The 18,527-nt window shown below is 51.6% G+C and overlaps 5 protein-coding genes and 1 pseudogene across 5 annotated transcripts; 3 read left to right on the forward strand and 3 right to left on the reverse strand.

The window, feature by feature from the left end:
* Positions 1-445: 445 nt before the first annotated feature.
* SAPIO_CDS9227 (uncharacterized protein) lies at positions 446-2,424 on the forward strand (the record flags this gene model as incomplete). The annotated part of the gene is made up of 4 exons (XM_016790672.1): positions 446-1,254; positions 1,478-2,179; positions 2,298-2,336; positions 2,388-2,424. The coding sequence occupies 4 exons, from the start codon at positions 446-448 to the stop codon at positions 2,422-2,424; spliced, it is 1,587 nt and encodes a 528-aa protein (XP_016639975.1).
* A 587-nt stretch (positions 2,425-3,011) lies between these two features.
* On the reverse strand, positions 3,012-4,286 carry SAPIO_CDS9228 (uncharacterized protein; the record flags this gene model as incomplete). Its single annotated transcript, XM_016790673.1, has 5 exons — positions 3,012-3,211; positions 3,324-3,431; positions 3,491-3,721; positions 3,827-3,850; positions 4,052-4,286. The coding sequence occupies 5 exons, from the start codon at positions 4,284-4,286 to the stop codon at positions 3,012-3,014; spliced, it is 798 nt and encodes a 265-aa protein (XP_016639976.1).
* A 1,235-nt stretch (positions 4,287-5,521) lies between these two features.
* Positions 5,522-7,179, forward strand: SAPIO_CDS9229 (uncharacterized protein; the record flags this gene model as incomplete). The annotated part of the gene is made up of 5 exons (XM_016790674.1): positions 5,522-5,653; positions 5,737-5,866; positions 5,961-6,173; positions 6,225-6,378; positions 6,501-7,179. The coding sequence occupies 5 exons, from the start codon at positions 5,522-5,524 to the stop codon at positions 7,177-7,179; spliced, it is 1,308 nt and encodes a 435-aa protein (XP_016639977.1).
* A 2,713-nt stretch (positions 7,180-9,892) lies between these two features.
* Positions 9,893-10,813, reverse strand: SAPIO_CDS9230 (annotated as a pseudogene; the record flags this gene model as incomplete).
* A 1,365-nt stretch (positions 10,814-12,178) lies between these two features.
* SAPIO_CDS9231 (uncharacterized protein) lies at positions 12,179-14,265 on the reverse strand (the record flags this gene model as incomplete). Its single annotated transcript, XM_016790675.1, has 2 exons — positions 12,179-13,619; positions 13,916-14,265. The coding sequence occupies 2 exons, from the start codon at positions 14,263-14,265 to the stop codon at positions 12,179-12,181; spliced, it is 1,791 nt and encodes a 596-aa protein (XP_016639978.1).
* Positions 14,266-15,558: 1,293 nt separating this feature from the next.
* On the forward strand, positions 15,559-16,565 carry SAPIO_CDS9232 (Glycosyl hydrolase family 61; the record flags this gene model as incomplete). The annotated part of the gene is made up of 2 exons (XM_016790676.1): positions 15,559-15,859; positions 15,928-16,565. The coding sequence occupies 2 exons, from the start codon at positions 15,559-15,561 to the stop codon at positions 16,563-16,565; spliced, it is 939 nt and encodes a 312-aa protein (XP_016639979.1).
* Positions 16,566-18,527: the final 1,962 nt, after the last annotated feature.

Raw genomic sequence — 18,527 nt, forward strand, 5'->3', positions numbered from 1 at the left:
GATGCTAATTGGATTCGGTCTTCGGAGACTGTGCTAGCCTGTGGTAGTGGACTGCGCAGTAGAAAAGATCAATGGAGACAGAGGTCATGAATGGAACTGGACAGGTGGGAACATGTGGCGCTAATGACTTTTTATGCCGAAGGTGTTTGGTGTTGTGTCAGCTCGTGTTGGCAAGGGTTCGAGGCCGACAAGGTTCACCCCCACTGAAAAGTGCCGTTGTCAATTGACCCTGCTCATGTACCTATGTACTTCACGCACGCATTTGTTGATGTTTCCCCACTGCCCCGTTATCTTGCGTGGATGGACCAGAGAATCTTCGCCACCTACGCTATGAACCTCCAGTCGAAAGTCTTCTCGGCCATTGATCCATTGATTCATTGATGTTGCTGCGTCGAATTCTGCCCTTGATATTGCCGCGTCAAATGCTACCCCAATCTGTGCAAAAATGCCAAAGCACGTACGAGTAAAAACGGGCTGCCTCAAGTGCCGATCGCGGAAGAAGAAGTGCGATGAGACGAAACCCGTCTGCCGCGGCTGCGAGCGCAATTTCTTGGAATGCACATGGCCAAACACCAATTCCCACCCAGTCTCCATCGGCCTTGGCGGCTCTAGTTTCCAGTTCAGAGACAGAGGCTCCGAAGGGGAGCATGGCCAGCCCAGTCCCCAAGTCCCACCCGACTGGCAACACGACCTCATATCATTTCCACTTGCTTCTAACTCGCCATTAGGCCAGAACCCATCCCCGTGGGATGCGGCTGTCTTCAATCTGGACTTGACAACCCCTGCATCTTCCCACATAATAGTCGACGACCACAGCGACGGTTCCTTTATCCGTTGTCCAACTCGCTCACCACAAACAATACCTGATCCGGCGCTGGCTGGCCATGTGCCCGATGCATCTGCCAACCATGCACTCATGGTATCGCAACCTCTACAAGCCCTCGAAGACACTCCGCTCGGGGAGCCCAGGGCCTCTCCTTCGTTCTTCCCGAACCACATGTCGTCTTGGGCCGACCAGGATTTCCATGACTTTGGGCATTACCTCGTCAAGACCTCTGCCAGCATGTGGTCTGGGTTCACCTCATCGAACCCTTTCCTGACTTTCCTCGTGCCACTCGCCCTATCCGACGACCTTCTCCTGAATCTCATCCTTACGCAGAGCGCCCTGCACAGAGCAATAACTGCCGGCGTAGAACTTGCTACGACTGCTCAAAAGCACTACTACAAGTCCCTGTCCCTCTTTCGAAGAGCAGCGTATATGCATAGCCCTGAATCTGGGAGCGAAACTCTTCATACAGTTGGAATATCTGCATTGGTATTATGTTTTACAGAGGTCTGCGGCTCTTAATTCTACCCTCATTGCCTTTGCCAAATCCTAAGACTGATCTGTTCGTCCGTAGGCGATTAAAGGGGATAAAGAAGGTATCAGCCTCAGTCATCTTGAGGCTGCACACAAGTTTTTACCCTTGGCATTAAGATATGCTAGACAACAGATATCTGGTGCCTTTCGGGATTTCATTGTCGAGTACTACGTCTACGCATCAACTGTAGCCGTACTCTGCATGAACCCCGAAGGCAGGGCGCAGTTTGAGTTGCCCACTGCGATTAAGGATGAGGCTAGAAGATTAGCAGAGTCGCGTTATACTGGGAATCTATGCGGTTGCTGGTTAGAGCTCCTTCTTCTTATTCCGGACATCATACATTTTGACGCGGTCCTTCATGCCGACCAGGAAGCCAATGGCGGCGTGGGCTTTCCCCACGAGGTATTTGCCAATTTTGCCAAACTTCAAGTCGATGTTCTGTCTTGGAGACCAACCTCAGAGGCCACGCCGGAGCAGGCCACGGCTGGTCGTCTATATCAGCAGGCGCTTTTGCTTCATCTGTACACACGCCTCGTCGAGTCTGCGCCGAATGCTCAGAGCTACTACCAAGGACTAGTGTCTGCAGCTGTCCAGGAAGGGTTAGCACTTCTGCACAAGTTGCCGCCTGGGAGACCGCTGGATACGATTCTCCCCTGGCCGATCGCGGTAATTGGGTCGTGTATCACTGACGAGGATCAGTACGATGTGGTCCAAAATCGACTTATAGTCATGGCCAACACGATCGGCTTTAGAAACATCGAGGGGATCATGAATGCGTTGGCTCTATTGCGAGGTAGTAATGAGAGCGGCCAGGGGCCGTGGGCGTTGTCAAGAATATTTCAAGGGCACAATTTAGGTATATCACTGGCTTAGTATTAATACTGAAATGCTTTCCAAGATGTCCGAATCCACATCTTCCACTACTTGATTCATAAGAGCTCCTAACGCCGACGGCGGGAGTCCGGTGGACGAATGGTATGCCATTACATTATCATATCTGACTCAAACCCGGTGATCGTCGTCTAGGGCTCCCTGGGCCACCTTCCTATTTACGTGCTTGTAAATAGCCATTTTCCCATGATGTATAGACCCATTTCGATGTCACAGAAGATAAAGAGAGGTCCTTGATGCCCGGGGCACGAAGTAGATCTAGAGAAAATGCTTCTTCCAACCCTTTACCATTACGCCCTATCAATTCTATGCACACACCATTGACTCTCATACGTAACCTTTTTATCTGCCTGTTACATTATACCTTTCAACCACATGTATGTCAAAATGCGCAAGCTCCAGGATCCTCTCGATACATGTATATAAATACTGGCAGTCAATTGCAGTATTTTCTGATCTTCTCCGCTTCTCTACTGACTCTACCCAATCGCTACTTCGCAAACGTTACGCGGTTGACAATGAGCATAACGGCCATACCTTTGCTCCGCTGCAGGTACGGGAATACCTCCATGGTGTAGAGATAAGCCAGGGCATAATCATATCGTAACACATGTAGTAGACGAAAATCAATGCTACCACGGCTCTGCTTGCAGTAGTGTTCGTGTTGTCCTGGCCGTACATGGCCGATGCGGCGGTCCAGCGGGCAAAAACGATAGTCATGCCACCAAACGAAGCTAGGAGCTGCGTGCGACGTGGCGCCTAATGCTGGACCATGCTGCCGGCGACGCCTGTGATGAGATTCCAGCACATGAGGCCGAGGTTGATCTGACTCTGGGCGAGGCGGCTGGTGATTCCGATGCTCGCGAGGATTTTGGCTAGGTAGTACGATGTGAGGCCGTTGCCTGACCATTGGGCGAAGAGACCGACGCCGATAGCGATGAAGACGCGTTGGGTATTAGCTTTTGTCGTGAAGGGCTCCATCCATGGCTGTTCGGTTGCCTCCTTTTCAAGTCGAATTCGCGGCTCGGATTTCTTGGAACTCTGCGGCTAGGAGAGGGGAGCTTTAGTCACCTTCGGCGTGGTAAGTAGCGAGGATCTTGAGGGCTTCGTCGTAGCGCTCCTTTGCGATCAGCCAGCGGGGTGACTCGGGAACGAACCTAAACGACGAAAAACCGTTAACTGGGTCCTCATACGCATTTTAGGCATTTGGGAGAATTGAGATTTAGGAGTTGTCCTACCAGAGAACGTGGCCTGCAACGCCGACGGAAAGATTTGTAGCAGCGTGGGGATCCGCCAGCTCCAGTGGTTAGGCAGGTTGAAGGTTCCCAGAGTGATGCCCGCCGCGATAATTCGCACTGCGTACCAAGTCTCGTGGAACAAGTCCACAACCACTGCTCTCTCTTTCGGGTACGAGATCTCGGCGAGAAGCGAAGAGGCACCAGTAATGGCAAATGGTATGCCCGAAGAACCTCGCTACGATCAGCATGGCACCTTGAGAGAAGGGTACACGGATTAGCATCTCTTTTTCGTGCTGGGTAGGCGGGCCGAGTTTTAAATAGCAATCCATAACTTACGATTTTTAGCGCCCGTCTGCAAGACTACACCGAGTGCAACAATAGCAGATCCCAGAATGATATAAAACTTACGACCCCAGCGGTCATTGCAGAATGGAACGAATGGGATTCCTACTACATATCCAACAGCCATAATGGCCATAATTATGCCAAGGATGGCCCCGCGAGGATAGTTAAGTGATCAGTACCAGTAGGTTGAAAGGAGGAAGGACCAGAGGTGCTTACATTCATTCCATTTCTCCACCGCCTGGAGACGGTTTAGGACGCTAGCGTCGAAGCCTGAAGTCATCTCAATGCCAACTGCAGAGGGGACCAGGAACAAGTAGAGGCGTCTAAGATTCTCCTTACGGTACCATCGTGTTTTGTCCTCATTCACGAGTCTTGTGACCACTTCATGAGGATTTTCGATGGCCGTAAGACCTTCTGTCGTAGAGACATCACAAATCTTGATAGATGACATGTTGGAGGAGCCTGTGGGAAAACTCCGAGGCCGTAGTAGGAAAGAGTAAAAGAAAGCCAACCTCTAGAAAGAATGCTACGACAGCCAACCGTTCAAAGGTTTGATTCTTGAATTGGTCCACTGCTCCTCTTTATCATCGCCAGCAACATCGCCACGATCATGGTTCAGCCGAATCTCACCTCAACAACCATAACTGAATCGACGAACCCTGCTAGTTTAGCGTCTCACTCGGGGATCCACTGCCTAGAGACAGATAAGGCTAAGGATGGGCCATCCTGCATATCTGGAGGCTATACCAGGGGGATAAAAGGAGGGGGCGGTTAGCGGGCGGTTAGCGCGGTTAGGCACGTATGCCACCTATATATGTCAATGATAACCAAGCGAATGCCCCTGTATTTCATATTTAGCCTAAATAGCCGTCAAGGCGAAGGATATCTGTTAACTGCGGCGGGTCCAAGCCGCTCTTTAACCGCGGTAAACTCAGGGGGGCCCTACGGCGCCATACTCAGGCATACATCAAGCTGTATTGCCAGTCATGAAGTAAACAGCATTGAGAAGATTCCGACTCGAGGAAATCATTACTCATTTCCATCAACATGAATTGTGCAGCCGAGTCGCCAAGAGCACAGTTTGAATGGTAAGAAGCAGGCAACAAACGGACTTGATTTGAAGACTATCCTCTACTCGAAACTACCACTCGGTGCGATTTCCGTAGGGTGAAGATTGCAATAAGCTGAGATGGACTCGAGCGATTAGTCTGTGCTGTCTACATGTCGGAGAGTTACTTCCTTTCCGGGCCTATTCCCGAAGAAGGACTTCACTAAATTTTGTCTAATTGGATTCAACTCTCTTGCCGTCATGGCTTGGGGAGCATCTGCTTCCCCGCTTCGGCCCTTCGATCCTGGATACAGGGGAAGCGAGATTGCCTAACAAGCGCTCTTATCAGTGGGTCCGTGTCGCTCAATATTGCATCTTCGTTTTGATTTGCTGCATATTGGTTCACGCGGCTAGATAACCGCGCTATATTCCATGGGTCAGGGGACCATCGTCCGACCATTCCTCGAGAGAGTACATCTATTTTAGTAAGTAGCATGGCGGAAGGAATCTATATAAGTAATAGAACAGCTGCTAACGATTCCCAACCTCTCATAGGCCCAAAAACCAACCATTGACATGCCCATTCTGTTTCCGTCTTGCATTACTGCCAAAGAAGGCGGCCCGCCCAAGTCAGGAAAATGTCCATCAAGACCGGCGAGCCTTTGTCTAGCTCGAGCCAAGAGCTCTTACAGCTCGAGGATCAGTATTCCGTGGGAGGTTTCGCACCTACACCGGGCTTTATTGTCTCTGGCAAGGGTTCCACGCTCATTGTAAGTCGAACCAAAGTACATCCCCGAGGCTCATGCTGTCTGTTTCGTTACCTAATGATCAAGCTCCTACTGCTGTCTGGCAGGATGTTGATGGCAAAGAAATCATCGACTTCGTCACCATGTTCAGCGCAACCAATATAGGCCACGGCCATCCTAAGCTTATCGAGGCTGTTGTGGACACTATGCGAAAAGGCACGTATTTACAGTCACCAGGTATCTCATTTCAGCCCATGGATCTAATTACGTCCCAATTGTCTAGTTACTCTTGTGAACATGTCTACTCACTACGTCGGATGGCCAACCTTAGCTAAGGATCTATGCCAGCGGTTTGGATACGACAAAGTTACTGCCATGGTCTCAGGTGCTGAAGCAGCTGACACTGCCTGCAAGATCGCCAGGAAATGGGGAATTACCCACAAGGGAATCTCCCCCGAGGACGTGCTCGTTCTCGGAACTTCAGACAATTACCATGGCCTGACATCAGGCATCTGGCCTATTATGAACCCCGGTAGCCAAGCAGGTAATAAAGTTTGAGGGCCATATTCATGGGTCAGGTGCTAATATGAGCCAGGATACGCCGCATTCAACAAGACTGTCACCAACCGCCACCCTCGGACGGGAGAGTTGCTTCGCTACGGTCATGTAGAAGATTTTGAAGCCGTCTTGAGCGAGTTCCACGGCCGAGTGTGTGCCGTCATTATGGAGTGTATCCATGGAAAGCTACCGTTAGTTCCCCGAGAATTTCGTAACCTACGGACATGTCGCCGTGATCCCCGCGAGTTTTGGTTTAGCAATTACCTTACGCGCAGCCTATTTCTTGACATTTTACTGACTGATGAGTGGTCAGGACTTTTGAGGAAGAGATCCAGTTTGCCACTGGCGTCCGCAAGTTGTGCAAAAAGTACAACATCCTCTTCATCTCGGACGAAATTCGGATGGGCTGCGCAAAGACTGGAAAGTTCCTCTGCAGCGATTGGATGGGCCCCGAGAACAAGCCCGATATGATCACCCTGGGCAAATCTATCACCGGAGGAGCCTTTCCAGCTTCCTACGTTCTTGGGAATAACGAGGCCATGTCACTTGTTCATGCATTCCAGACTGGTGGTACATTCACCATGGCCCCCGCAGCTATTGCCGCCACGTCTGCAGCTCTGAAAATTTACGACGAAGAAAAGTTGGCAGAGAAAGCTTTTGCCATTGAGGCCAAGTGGAAGGAAACCACATCTAAATGGAACTACCCCTGGATCAAGTTCGTCACTTCTCGTGGTGCTGATATGAGTATTGCTACCGAGGCAAAGTATGGAACTGTGACGCCTCGTCGCATTGCCCGGCTTGCCTGGCAGAAGGGCCTGTTCATCTACCCTACCAAGGCTGCCATTCGTGTCCACATGGCGCTTACCATCAGTGATGAGGAGCTGGAGAAAGGACTGAAGATTTTGACCAATGTCATGGATGAAATTGAGTCGTACGGAGAAATTCCTGGATCCATCCATCCCTCGGATGAAGATAAGAACGGAGGTTACTAGGATGACATAGGAGCAAAAACAGGAAAAAAAAATAGACAATCACGAGAAGGTAGATTGCTTTAATCACAATTGTCTATCCTTACTAGGGACTGCAGAGAACAAGACTACCCACCCTCAAGTGTGTCGTGATGGTGTTCTGTCCCTTGGCTGCTGCCCAGGGCCGAAACTGCGTATCACGGGCCGACCTTTGTGCAGGCCCAGAGCGGTAAGACACAGCAGAAAGGCAATGGCTCAATGCCGTCAGTTTTCCAGTGTACGTGTCGGCGTCGTGTTAATCGCAGCGGCAAAGATCTCGTGGAGGGAAGAGAGTCCCATCCCGTCCAAACTCGGATGACAGTGTAGCCTATGGCGAGTAGTGCGTGTCCCAGGAGAAGGGTCGCAGCCAGCCGCCTTCCTACGCTTTCCATGGAATAGACGTAGCCATAGCGTTGGCGACGGTACTCAAATTCGGTTATGGTTTTCCGGATTCGAGACCAGGTCGTCCAGGCTTGCCTGCGTGTCGAGAGTGGCCTTGGGCAAGCCGGTTCTTAGAGTGGCCCATGCATGCGTCGTACGGCCTGCCTTGGTTCCGCGGGGAAGATATTCTCCTACGACAACTGGTGGCGCTGCCCGTACCGATACGAGATAGTGCGTCAGCGATCGCGATCGCGAGTAGCTCATCAATCCAGGACTCTCCGGCCCTGCAGTCCTATCGAGGCCCTCGACCGCTGCATTCAACGGCGCGTCTAGGGCGGTGTCAGGAGGCATTACCCGCTTCCCCCAATCGAGGTCAACCGGATATGTCTGCGGAAGTCGCTAATGCGAGATGCCTTCACCCATCGAGCGATGACCAATGTCTAATCTAAAACGTCCGGTGTATGGAAGAGCCGATCGTCGGCGCTGACGTAGGAAGACAATGGCCTCCACCCAGCGTAGATAGCACAGCACCAAGTGGCCGTAGTCGCTTCCATGTCGGTGGGATTCCCCGCTACCGGGGACATAATCACGGCCGCAATCGATGGTGTAGCCTCGCCGAGATCTGGAGGTTGAACACACTCCATATTGAGTCCATTTGGTCTCAACTGAACATCACCGATCGTAATGTTATCAGGAATGCGAACGCTCCCGATCCAGTACGGCTCTCCTTCCGCTCCAGAGCTCTCATAAACCGGAGTGGGCTGCTTCAAGGGGAACTTTAGGATATGCCACGCTAACGAGTTGTCAAGGCTGTCACTGACATCGACGAATAAAGTGGATTTCTAATCGTCCTTGCATGCCGCGAATAGTTGGCGCGATGGGAAATCTCGTCCTCCCGGTAACGCGATTAATGATCTGACTCTGGGGCCAAAAGGGATGCATTGAACTTTTGGCTCACCAAAGTACGGTCGCAACATATCTAGAGTGTCATCTACGTCCATGCGGGCGCACTCCGTCAAGCTCCATTGAGATCTTCGAGACGTCTGAAGTTACCAGAACCCACCTCTATGGATATGTTCGTTATCTGAAGACCTGAAGACGTCCTGCACCAGTTTTCAATCTCGAAAATCCCGACGGTGGGGCACTCCCTTTCCTCCCTCGGGAGATCGGCCCGGGTGCAGTAGCTCGAGACGTCGTTAGCGACGGTGACCAAAGTCTATCCTCTTTGGCGACCTGAAGAACCCAAATTTGTCTATATCTCGCTGCGGTTCGCCGCCAACCGCAGGCCGATTCGGCAGGGGATCATCTACCCAGTCCAGAGATGGCAGCAATAAGACAGCTGAAGATGGACCACATGTTGCACTAATAAGAAGCGCCAGGAGCAGTAACAACAGGAATGGCGCCCGTTATATCAGTGCTCCACCAGAGAAGGCCACAGCCCAGAGCGGCGGTTTCCAGAGCAAAGACAGATCCGTGAGCTGGAAACTGGCAAAGACTCCACCAAACGCGATGGCACCGCCTCGAAGAAGCAGGTATCGGAACTTGAGGTCGTCTTCGGAAATGCCCCTGGCGTCCCAGAAAACGCGGCCAAAGTTGAGAGCTAGCAACACGCCGGTGACACAAAGACCTGGTGCATGCCTCATACATTTCCAGAGCGCGCTCCATCTTTGGAGGCGGAAGACTTCCTTTCTTTCCTCGGATTGGAGCCTGCGGTGGTTGATGATGGCGGATATGAAGCCCAACGAGGAGCCCAGCCATACGACGGAGGTCTTCGTCGTGCGACCGAATTTGTTAACCCACTTGGCTATTATCTTAGATATCTAAATTACTTTTCACTCTCCGAAGGAGAAACAAAAAGTGTTTCTAAATTGAGGCTGTAGTAAAAAAGAGGGAGGCAAAAAAAAGACATACGACACCAGGGACTCGCTGGTTGCTATCGACTCAACTACTAGTCTATCAGAATCCAGGCCGAGTTGGAACATCTGTATACACGAGCCCTTGAAGGAGACCTGGAAATGGATGATTTTATAATTCTTGACAAAGCTCTAGCCTCAGAAAACGAAGAGATGGCGAATGGAAACTCCCAAGTCCCCCTCCGCAGATACACGTGACTACCCGGATTGGAAAGACGAGTCGTGCCTGAGCTCTACCTGGCTCTTGTTTAACAGGTATAAATCGTAGTTTCCGAATGGGGCCGGCCGAAAAAGAATAAAAAAGAAAGTATGATTTTCGGGGGGACAGGGACAAGGGTGGCGTGGAAGGTGTGAGACATAGGCAAATATAACGAGAGAGAGGGAGAGAGGGAGAGAGAAAAAAATCAGGCCGGTCCTAAAAACGATTCGAGGGTATCCATGATTTCGTCCATCCGATTAACAAGAAGGCTAGCATGGGCTTCTTCCTCATAAACACGCAGTTCAGCGCCAGCAATCATGGTTGCTGCCTTCCTCGCCATAGCCAGGGGACAGTTGATATCTTTCCCGCCATGCCACAGCACTACTTTGCCTTGATCAACCTTCAAGTCCCCAAGCTCAAATCCCCAGTCACTTCCAAGAAGCCGAGCCTCCCAAGCCGAACCTTTGCCCCCATCCTGGAGCGCATCCCGCGTGCTTTTCATTAGCACCTTTAACATTCTGCCGTCATTCGCCTCAAGTGCCTTGAGATCTTCCGCCGGGCGACTTTTGAAGGAGTCCACCATAGCCCGTTTATAGTCTTCGGGGTCACCTCGAGTCATCCGCCCTACTGCTGCGTCGAATACGATGGATACGAAGCCTGTGGCCCAGGGCGCAACAGCTAGCAGCACACGATTCACAAGCATCATCCCCTCTGTGCCCAACTTTGTTGGGTACATGCCTGAGACGATAGCAGCTCCAAGCAGCCGCTCTCGTGGAATAGCGCGCAGGCAAGCGAGAACGTATGGGCTTCCACCAGACATGCCGGCCAAGGCAAACCGATGGGCATCAAGGTGGTCGGCAATTGCGAGCACATCGTCGGCGAAGGATGGTATCGTTCGGCCGTCCTGGTATGTTGATCCTCCGTAACCGGGGCGCGTTATAGAAATGATTTGGATACCTCTTCGGGAAGCCGCGTCATGGAGTGTGAATGCCTCGCAGTGTGTGCCGGGGAATCCATGAAAGTAGAATATGGGAGATAGGCGAGAGCCCGGCGAACCAATGACGGCATATGAAAGACGGCGTCCGTCTGGCAAGGTGAGTAGCTGGTCATCAGGCATTTCAGTCATGATGGAATGAGTATCATAGAGTCAAAGGGTAGAGTTTTGTTACTCGAGGGTTGGGTTGTTGTGTTGATGCCCGTGAGGACTCAAAGATAGCTTGGTTGATTATGTAACCCAAGTCTGAGATTGAGAGAGTCATGTTTCACAATCGCAAGGGGCAAGAGATTGGAGGAGGGTGAAGGATTAAGGGATCGTCTTGGCGTAAACGTTACACCACAGCCGTGAGTGCTTTAAAGATTAGGGAGAATGTTCGTTACCATTTCATTCTTGTGGATACTGGTAAAGGTGAGGAGGAAGCTATAACAAGGGATATACAAAGGGTGGTACTTAATGCTACTCTCAATTTCCGAAGTCTCTCCAAGCTTGAGGTTATTATCCACCTCGAAGATCGTGGGCATGGGCGTTTCTGGAATGTGTTCGTGCAGATATGATCCATCATCCAGCTTCACGAATTTAACCTCCATCTCCTAAACTTCCACTGCCATGCTTACTGGGACATCATAGTATCCAGCAATTGTTACCTCCTCACGCTCGATTTTCTTATCATCTCCTATTTCGATCAGCCCTCTACCAAAAGGAGACCTTGTCCAGTAAATAACATGGCTAGAGGAGACTGGTGGGAAGAGGTGGGAGGTAATCGGTTCATATTCGCCTCTTAGCGTTTGATCACCCTACAAGGATTGTTATATAGGTCTTGGGGTCTGAAATAAGGAAACTCACAACTGCCATGGCTGTAATGCAGACTTCTGATACTTGCAAGGACCCTCGATGTCTGTCCAAATCAGCCTGGATTCGGTGGTAGACTCCTAATTCTGAGGATGGATACCTTTTCTTTTCTTACCCCTCATCAAGCATTCTACCACAATTTGCCGCAGGGTCATTTCTACAGTGGCGGTGCGCCTGGAAAATCAATCGCGAGTCTTTGAGTCATGTCAAGCATTTAGCCTAATAGACCAAAAGATGTCAGTTCCAGCGCCACGTGCCTGTCTAGAATTGCTCCTTGAATCTACTTAAGTACCCTCAGCTCTCTTTCGCGGCGAAGCCAGCCATTTCTTGGTATTCTATTACACCTACACGTATACCCTTGAGCTGTTGCTGCGCCGCTGGTGATCGTAGCAGCAAGTGGCTTGCGTCCCTAGCTTGGGCTCTTGCTGAAGCCAAGCCCTCTATGCGGCTCAGCCCGTTAAACCGCGCTGCAACAATTAACGAATATGTTTATTCAACTGTTATAGGTTTATATAAAGAATTAGTAATGAACTCGTGTTTATTATGAGTAGGGATATCATCTAGTTGGCGAGTGGTGTCAAGGGAAAGGGGTGGGGGAGGGTTCCATCTTGGTGGTTCTAATGTACAACGAGCAAAACAAGCTCTTCATCTGCTTGTTCCAAGCTCGGGGTATTCAGGTAGGTTCCACCCAATAACATCGTCTGGAAGCATGCGACTGGCGATCTTGTCGAGCTTGAGAGTCTCGATGCAGCTTAAAGCAAAGTACCAGAAGGAAATTCCCAGCGCTGAGCTCGGCAATTTTCCACGGTGTGCTCGTTTGTGGACCTTGGTGATAAAAGGCCTCAGTCTCTGGTCGTAGGCTTGCAAGGCAGCCGGGACACGCTGACGGGCCTTTTCGACGTCCACGTCGTCGGCATTTCCCTCGGCGGTGAGACCGCAGGTTCGGGCAATCTCTCCAGCCAGAACATATGCCCCGACAAAGGCACAAGCGGTTCCCATGCCGGTAGCTGGCGAGGGGCAAAAGCCGGCGTCCCCGACCAGGGCGACCCTCCCTTTGAACCAAGAATCCATCCTCACCTGCCCAACATCGCAGGCATGCCAATCGTCTGCCAAAGGTGACGACACCATGTCGCGGGTGAACCGGGACGCCTCCCAACCCGCATCCTCGAAGTAGTCGGCCCAAGCCTTCTTTTGGCTCGCCACAGTGCTGCCATTTCTCAACGTGGCTTTCAACGGATGGCCTTCCGGTAGGTCGTCGGCCACGGCCATAAGGTACAGTTGCTGACATCCAGGTCGACCGACACGGGTCCCGATTGCTCTCCGACCTGGAGCGATGCAGCCGGTGAAAGTATCTGGATCGCCTTCGACTGATGGAATAGTTACCCATGCCATCAACGTGCCCGATGGATAAAAAGGGTCTGGCGTATCAGGACCAAGGAGCAACTTTCGCAACTCGGAATTTTGACCGTCTGCGCCTACTACCAGGTCGAAGATGTCTTCCGTGCCATCTGAGAACTTCACATGCACCCCCTTGTCGCCGCCCAGTTGCTCAAAAGACTGAACCCGTATGCCATAGACATATTTCGTCTTATCTTTGGTAATGTCGAAAAGGATAACTGATAGGTCGCGACGCATAATTTCAAACTCTGAGGATATTGTTTGCCTGCCTTTGCCTGACTTGTTGGCGGCGAAGAAGGCCTTGCGCTTGCCGTTGCGATCAACAATCTGCGTACCCCGCTCGTCGACAACGCGGGCGCGCACCGCGGCCTCGATGCCCATCCTTCGCATCACGGTTACGCCTTGAGCGCGGATATCAATCTGCTGGCCCACATGTCGGGCTGTGGATGTGCGCTCGATGACCGTGACGGCGCAGCCGATTTTGCTGAGCCAGAAGGCTAGCGCGGGTCCGGCGATGCCTGCTCCGCAGATGAGGACTCTCAGTGATGTCATGACTATAACCGGAGGGTAAACTGGTGTGATTTGGTGGTGAAGGACGAGACCCTTGGGGTTGGGGGGGTGGCCCTTGAGAGATTCCGGGAGGTCCGGGTGATTATAAGGGCCATGCTGATCCTGATGCTTGAGGGACCTAACATCGAAGCGCGTCAGCACCGGGAACGAAATACGAGATCATACGTACCACAACTGCAACATACATTCAAGGAAAATACCACTGAATGAAGTTCGTGGATTGGAGAAATGCGCAAGTGTCTATTTAATTAATATATCTAGTACCGAGAGAGAAAAGGTCAAGGCAATGTCGCCCAGTCAACAACAGATCCAGAAGTTGACGCCAACGGGCGGAGACGTGTCCAGGTATTTCCGAAGGACACGGAAGCCAAGCGGCAAGCTGAATGCAAGAGTGCCTGCCGCGTTGGTCATTACCGGTATCGCGGAATCAGGCAGCCTCCAATGTTTAAAACGTCATGTAACAGGTGTTGAATCTCTGCGATTTCGCTCTGGGTACAGTTGAGGATGACCTTTACTTCCACATCCCGCTTCCCTACGTCGGCCGTCAAAAAGACACCGACTACTCCGCTGTCCTTTGCACTCCCGCAGAAAACGTCAATGCCCTCCCCGTCTCCTCCCGCCGTATTTTGGAGAAAGCCGTAATCCACTGGGTAGATTGCCTCGGGCACACGTGGGTGGCGACTACCTTTGGGGCGGTCAGTGACGAATGATGCAGCCGAGCAGATTTCGTCCAGATTTGCGAAGAACTGTCTATGGGCCGGCATTTTGTGGTGGGATGTATTGAAGAGTTGTTTGTCCCGATGAACGCTGGACCCGGACCCGGCATGGAGTGGAGAAGGAGTGGAAATGAAGTCCGAGAGAAAGGAAAAAAGAGTAGGAATATTATCGATAACAACGAAGAAAATCTAGATGGAAAAGACGCAAACTAAAAGCGGGGAAAGATGCAGCGGTGAGAGCAGAAAAGGGAGTTATGATGAATCCCGAGCGTCGAATCCTTGGATCGAACAGGTGACATCGGGAGTTGCCGATTGGTTGTGGCGGCGGCATCTTTCATGCTCTTATCCTCTCTTCATAGAGAGATTGATGGTTCCCACTGATTTTGAGCCTCTGACGCCTTGGCTCCGTCCCAAGTGGAAATGGACACCACGCCTATCTGAATAAATTCTAGTACAACACAGTCGAAGAGGGTCACCAGGATCAAGCAGATACTACGAAGTAGACGCAATGAACGGAAGCAATCTTGATGACAATTATAACGTTGGAAGTTCATCAGTTCCCATCGAAAAAGCTGACATGAAAATCACAGTCTATGTTGACGAAGGTATGGAGGGACAAATGCAAGCATGGGCAAGTCAACCGATGCATCGTTCGCAATAGATTGCAACTAGATTTGACAAGTTCCCAAAAGGTGAGAGCTGAAATAAAATTCGAAAAGAAAAGGGTAAAAAAAAAAATAAAATAAAATAATCATGGGATCAAGTGTCGTTCGGGTTTCATTCTAAAGACAAATGCCGATCATATTCTAAATAAGGGACAGGAGCGATGGGTTGAAAGCGCGTCTCTCTGGAAGTTCTCTCCAACTTGCCCCACGAATGAACGAGGATCACTTCCATACTCTGTTGAAGGGGATGGAGAAATCGGCCCGCTCGAGCGGTATTTGGGAGGTGGGATTTTGTGGAGTGCTCATGTCCGTCCGGGGCTTGAAACACGGAACATTTCCGAAGCCGCCAATCCCGGCTCTTGGAGTCGCGCCAAGAGCCGGCTTTTCATCTGCCAAAGTTGGTCTGGAACTGGTTGGTGAAAGCCTCGAGATTTTGCTGGTGAGGATCCATTGGTGGAAAAGGGTTCAAGATGAAAAGGCATGCAGATGGCTATTTTCAAATGGAGATCGAGATCAAAATCCGGGGTTCGTTGATTCCTCCCTACGATTACTATTTAAGAATGTTTTCTCCGCTGCTCGGCACGACAATCTTGTCTTGTAGAAACCACGAGTCTGCCTCCTATTGCTGCCGCCATCACCATCTCCGTCCACCCCGCCGCAGATCAACCTCGCCAACATGAGGGTCGCAACCATCCTTAGCTTCGTAGGCGCGGCCTCCGCCCATGCCATCTTCCAGAATGTCAAAGTCAACGGAGCCGATCAGGGTCTACTCTACGGTATCAGGGCTCCTTCATCCAACTTCCCGATCGAGGATGTGAATGATGCAGCCTTTGCCTGCAACAAGAACCTCCAATACAAGGACAACAATGTCATCACCATCCCCGCTGGAGCTCAGGTTGGTGCCCGTTATCAGCATATCATCGGTGGGCCTCAAGGAAGCAATGATCCGGATAACCCCATTGCATCTTCGCACAAGGGTATGTCAAACAAATCCATACAACCTAGGATTATCTTGTCACGGTCGATGTTAATATCCTTTTCTTAGGCCCCATCATGGTCTACCTTGCCAAGGTCGACAACGCTGCCACCGCTGGAACCACGGGCCTAAGCTGGTTCAAGGTCGCAGAGGATGGCCTCACTGGAACCACCTGGGCCGTTGACCGCCTCATCGCCAACGACGGCTGGCACTACTTCACCATGCCATCCTGCGTCGCGCCGGGCGACTACCTGATGCGCGTCGAGCTTCTCGCCCTCCACAGTGCTACCGGCCGCAACGGTGCCCAGTTCTATATGGAATGCGCCCAGATCCGCGTCACCGGATCCGGCACCAACACCGGCGCGGGCAACACCGTCAGCTTCCCCGGTGCCTACTCGGCCACCGACCCCGGTATCTTGTTGAGCATCTACGATGCGACGGGCAAGCCCACGAATGGAGGCAGGGCCTATTCTATCCCTGGACCCAGGCCCATTACTTGCTCTGGTGGCGGCGACAACGGCGGCGGCAACCCGACCCCAACGACCTTGAGCACTGCCGTGACGCCTACCCCGACGAGCGGAACCGGTGGTGGCAGCGGCGCCGCTCTGTATGGACAGTGTGGTGGAATTGGCTGGACTGGACCAACGACGTGTGCGCAGGGAACCTGCACCAAGTCCAACGACTGGTATAGCCAGTGTCTCCCTTGAGAGGCAGGAGAATGTGAGAGGTGGGAAGGCAGGAGGCAATGCGCGAGGGCATAGCGTGGGTACGGCATAGCGAAAGTGGAATTCGACATCTTCCCGTATATACTTTGAATATGAAGTACATTGATGCAACGTTCGAAAATATTGGCAGGATAAAATGTGTCGGAGAGCGTTCGTATGTGGAGCCGCGATGGTAACCCTAACCCTCAGAAGCAAAGTCATAGGTCAGAGACGGGGAAAGAATACCCCTTACGGGATGCCATCTACCACCTACCGAGTAGGAGCACACTCCCATAGAGTTCTCGATTCCTCACGCTCTGGGCATCATACCCCACGAAGAGTTTCGGCGTGGGAGTAACTTGGCAGACTGCATCAATAGATCGTTGGTATGAGCCGTATACCAACGTCTGTTTGCCGAAAGCCAAAGAGTCCATGAAGGCTGCCTTATCGGACTTTTTTGACGCAACCTGGAAATGAGCTGTCCAAAAATTTCCCCCAAGTTTAACCAAATTCGGCCATTCCGAGCGGGCCTGAGCCTAACCTTCCTGACGAGGCCAAGGAGGATGTTAACCTTTTGAGCACAGGACCAAGAGACTCATGGACCCACAAAGGAAGCAGTCTTCGGGGCTTCCGTGCATGCTCAGAGGTTGTATTGCCCTTCGCAGCCAAGCTATCCCCCTTGCATCCTTAGAGTCACACGGCTGGATGCAACGTCAAAAGCTGAATCCATACTTGAGAAAATGGTCCACTTGCAACCTTCGGAGGGATATGGCAAGGACGAGGAGGCGGAGGCTTTGACTTCATGGAGCGCTGGCAACATTGTTAGCTCCTTTCACATCCCCGATGCGTGATGCAGTGGCAGGCTCCCAAGTCACAAGAAGCTGCCCATTGAGAGCGAAGGGCAACAGGCTGGTTCGAAAGGGAAGTGCTGTCAGTGGCTCTTCCTGGCCTTTTTTGGCTGGCTCAGTGCTGTATGAGCAAGGAGTATTGGCTGATAAGTCGTGAACACTCCCTGTCACTATGAGCTAACAGCGAAACAGCGAAATTAATTTTTTTCACCCGCCGTGAAATGCGCAGGTCTATCGGGTGTTGAGGCTGAGCACGTAACTCGTGTTGTGCGCCATCTTAGGGAAAGATGTAGTGATCATGACCGTGCAGGATCTTGCCACACAGACTTCTTTAGTACTTCGTATGAAAATGCCTGAAACCGTTGTCCTTCTGCTTTCGTCTTGGTGGATGGAAACCTCAACCCTAATACGCCTGAAAACCTCGGTACCACCCGAACCCCCCCTGCTCGAGCCTGTTCGAGCCTATTCGAGGGATTCGGATCCTTGCCTAATTATGGAAAAGCTAAAATTGCACCTGCCCCCAACTGGCGCAATGCGTTGAAGCGGATCGATGCCAAGATCCACGGGAAATCCGATCCCTGCTGGAACTTGGAAGACGCAACACCTTCGATGGACCATTCACTTTCAGCCCTCATGACGCATTAATGGCTCCCCACACGCTTATTGGTCTTGCCCCCACCGAATATTGCCCGTCGGATCCGTAGCAATGGGACAAAAATGGGTCGACGTCGCGATGCGTTCCTGTGGGTATGCCGAGTCCAGTCTCGTTGGCACGTTGGTGGGGAGAGCTCGCGTGATGCCCGCTAGGATTGTCGATCACCAGCTGAAATGCAAGAAATGAGCAATTCGACAGCCGGATTTTCAAAGCTATGCGGACCAGCTAGGTACGGGATCAGCGATCGATCGACGTGATTGATGATGATGATTAGCCACGGCGGCACATTGAAGCCTCTGGGACTAGTGTAAGTCCGATCCACCAACGGCGGGCTTCTCTCTGAGCCAGGCCTTTCCTTGCCTTCAGACAATCTCGAAGCATGGCAAGGGCGCAAGAGGGTTCCAACGTTAAAAAAAAGCGGCCTTGTCTTGGCCAGTGCCACAGCATCTTTGTGAAACCAAG

This window comes from Scedosporium apiospermum, assembly GCF_000732125.1.
Source record: "Scedosporium apiospermum strain IHEM 14462 chromosome Unknown SEQ_SAPIO_0132, whole genome shotgun sequence".
Taxonomy (NCBI): Eukaryota; Fungi; Ascomycota; class Sordariomycetes; order Microascales; family Microascaceae; genus Scedosporium; species Scedosporium apiospermum.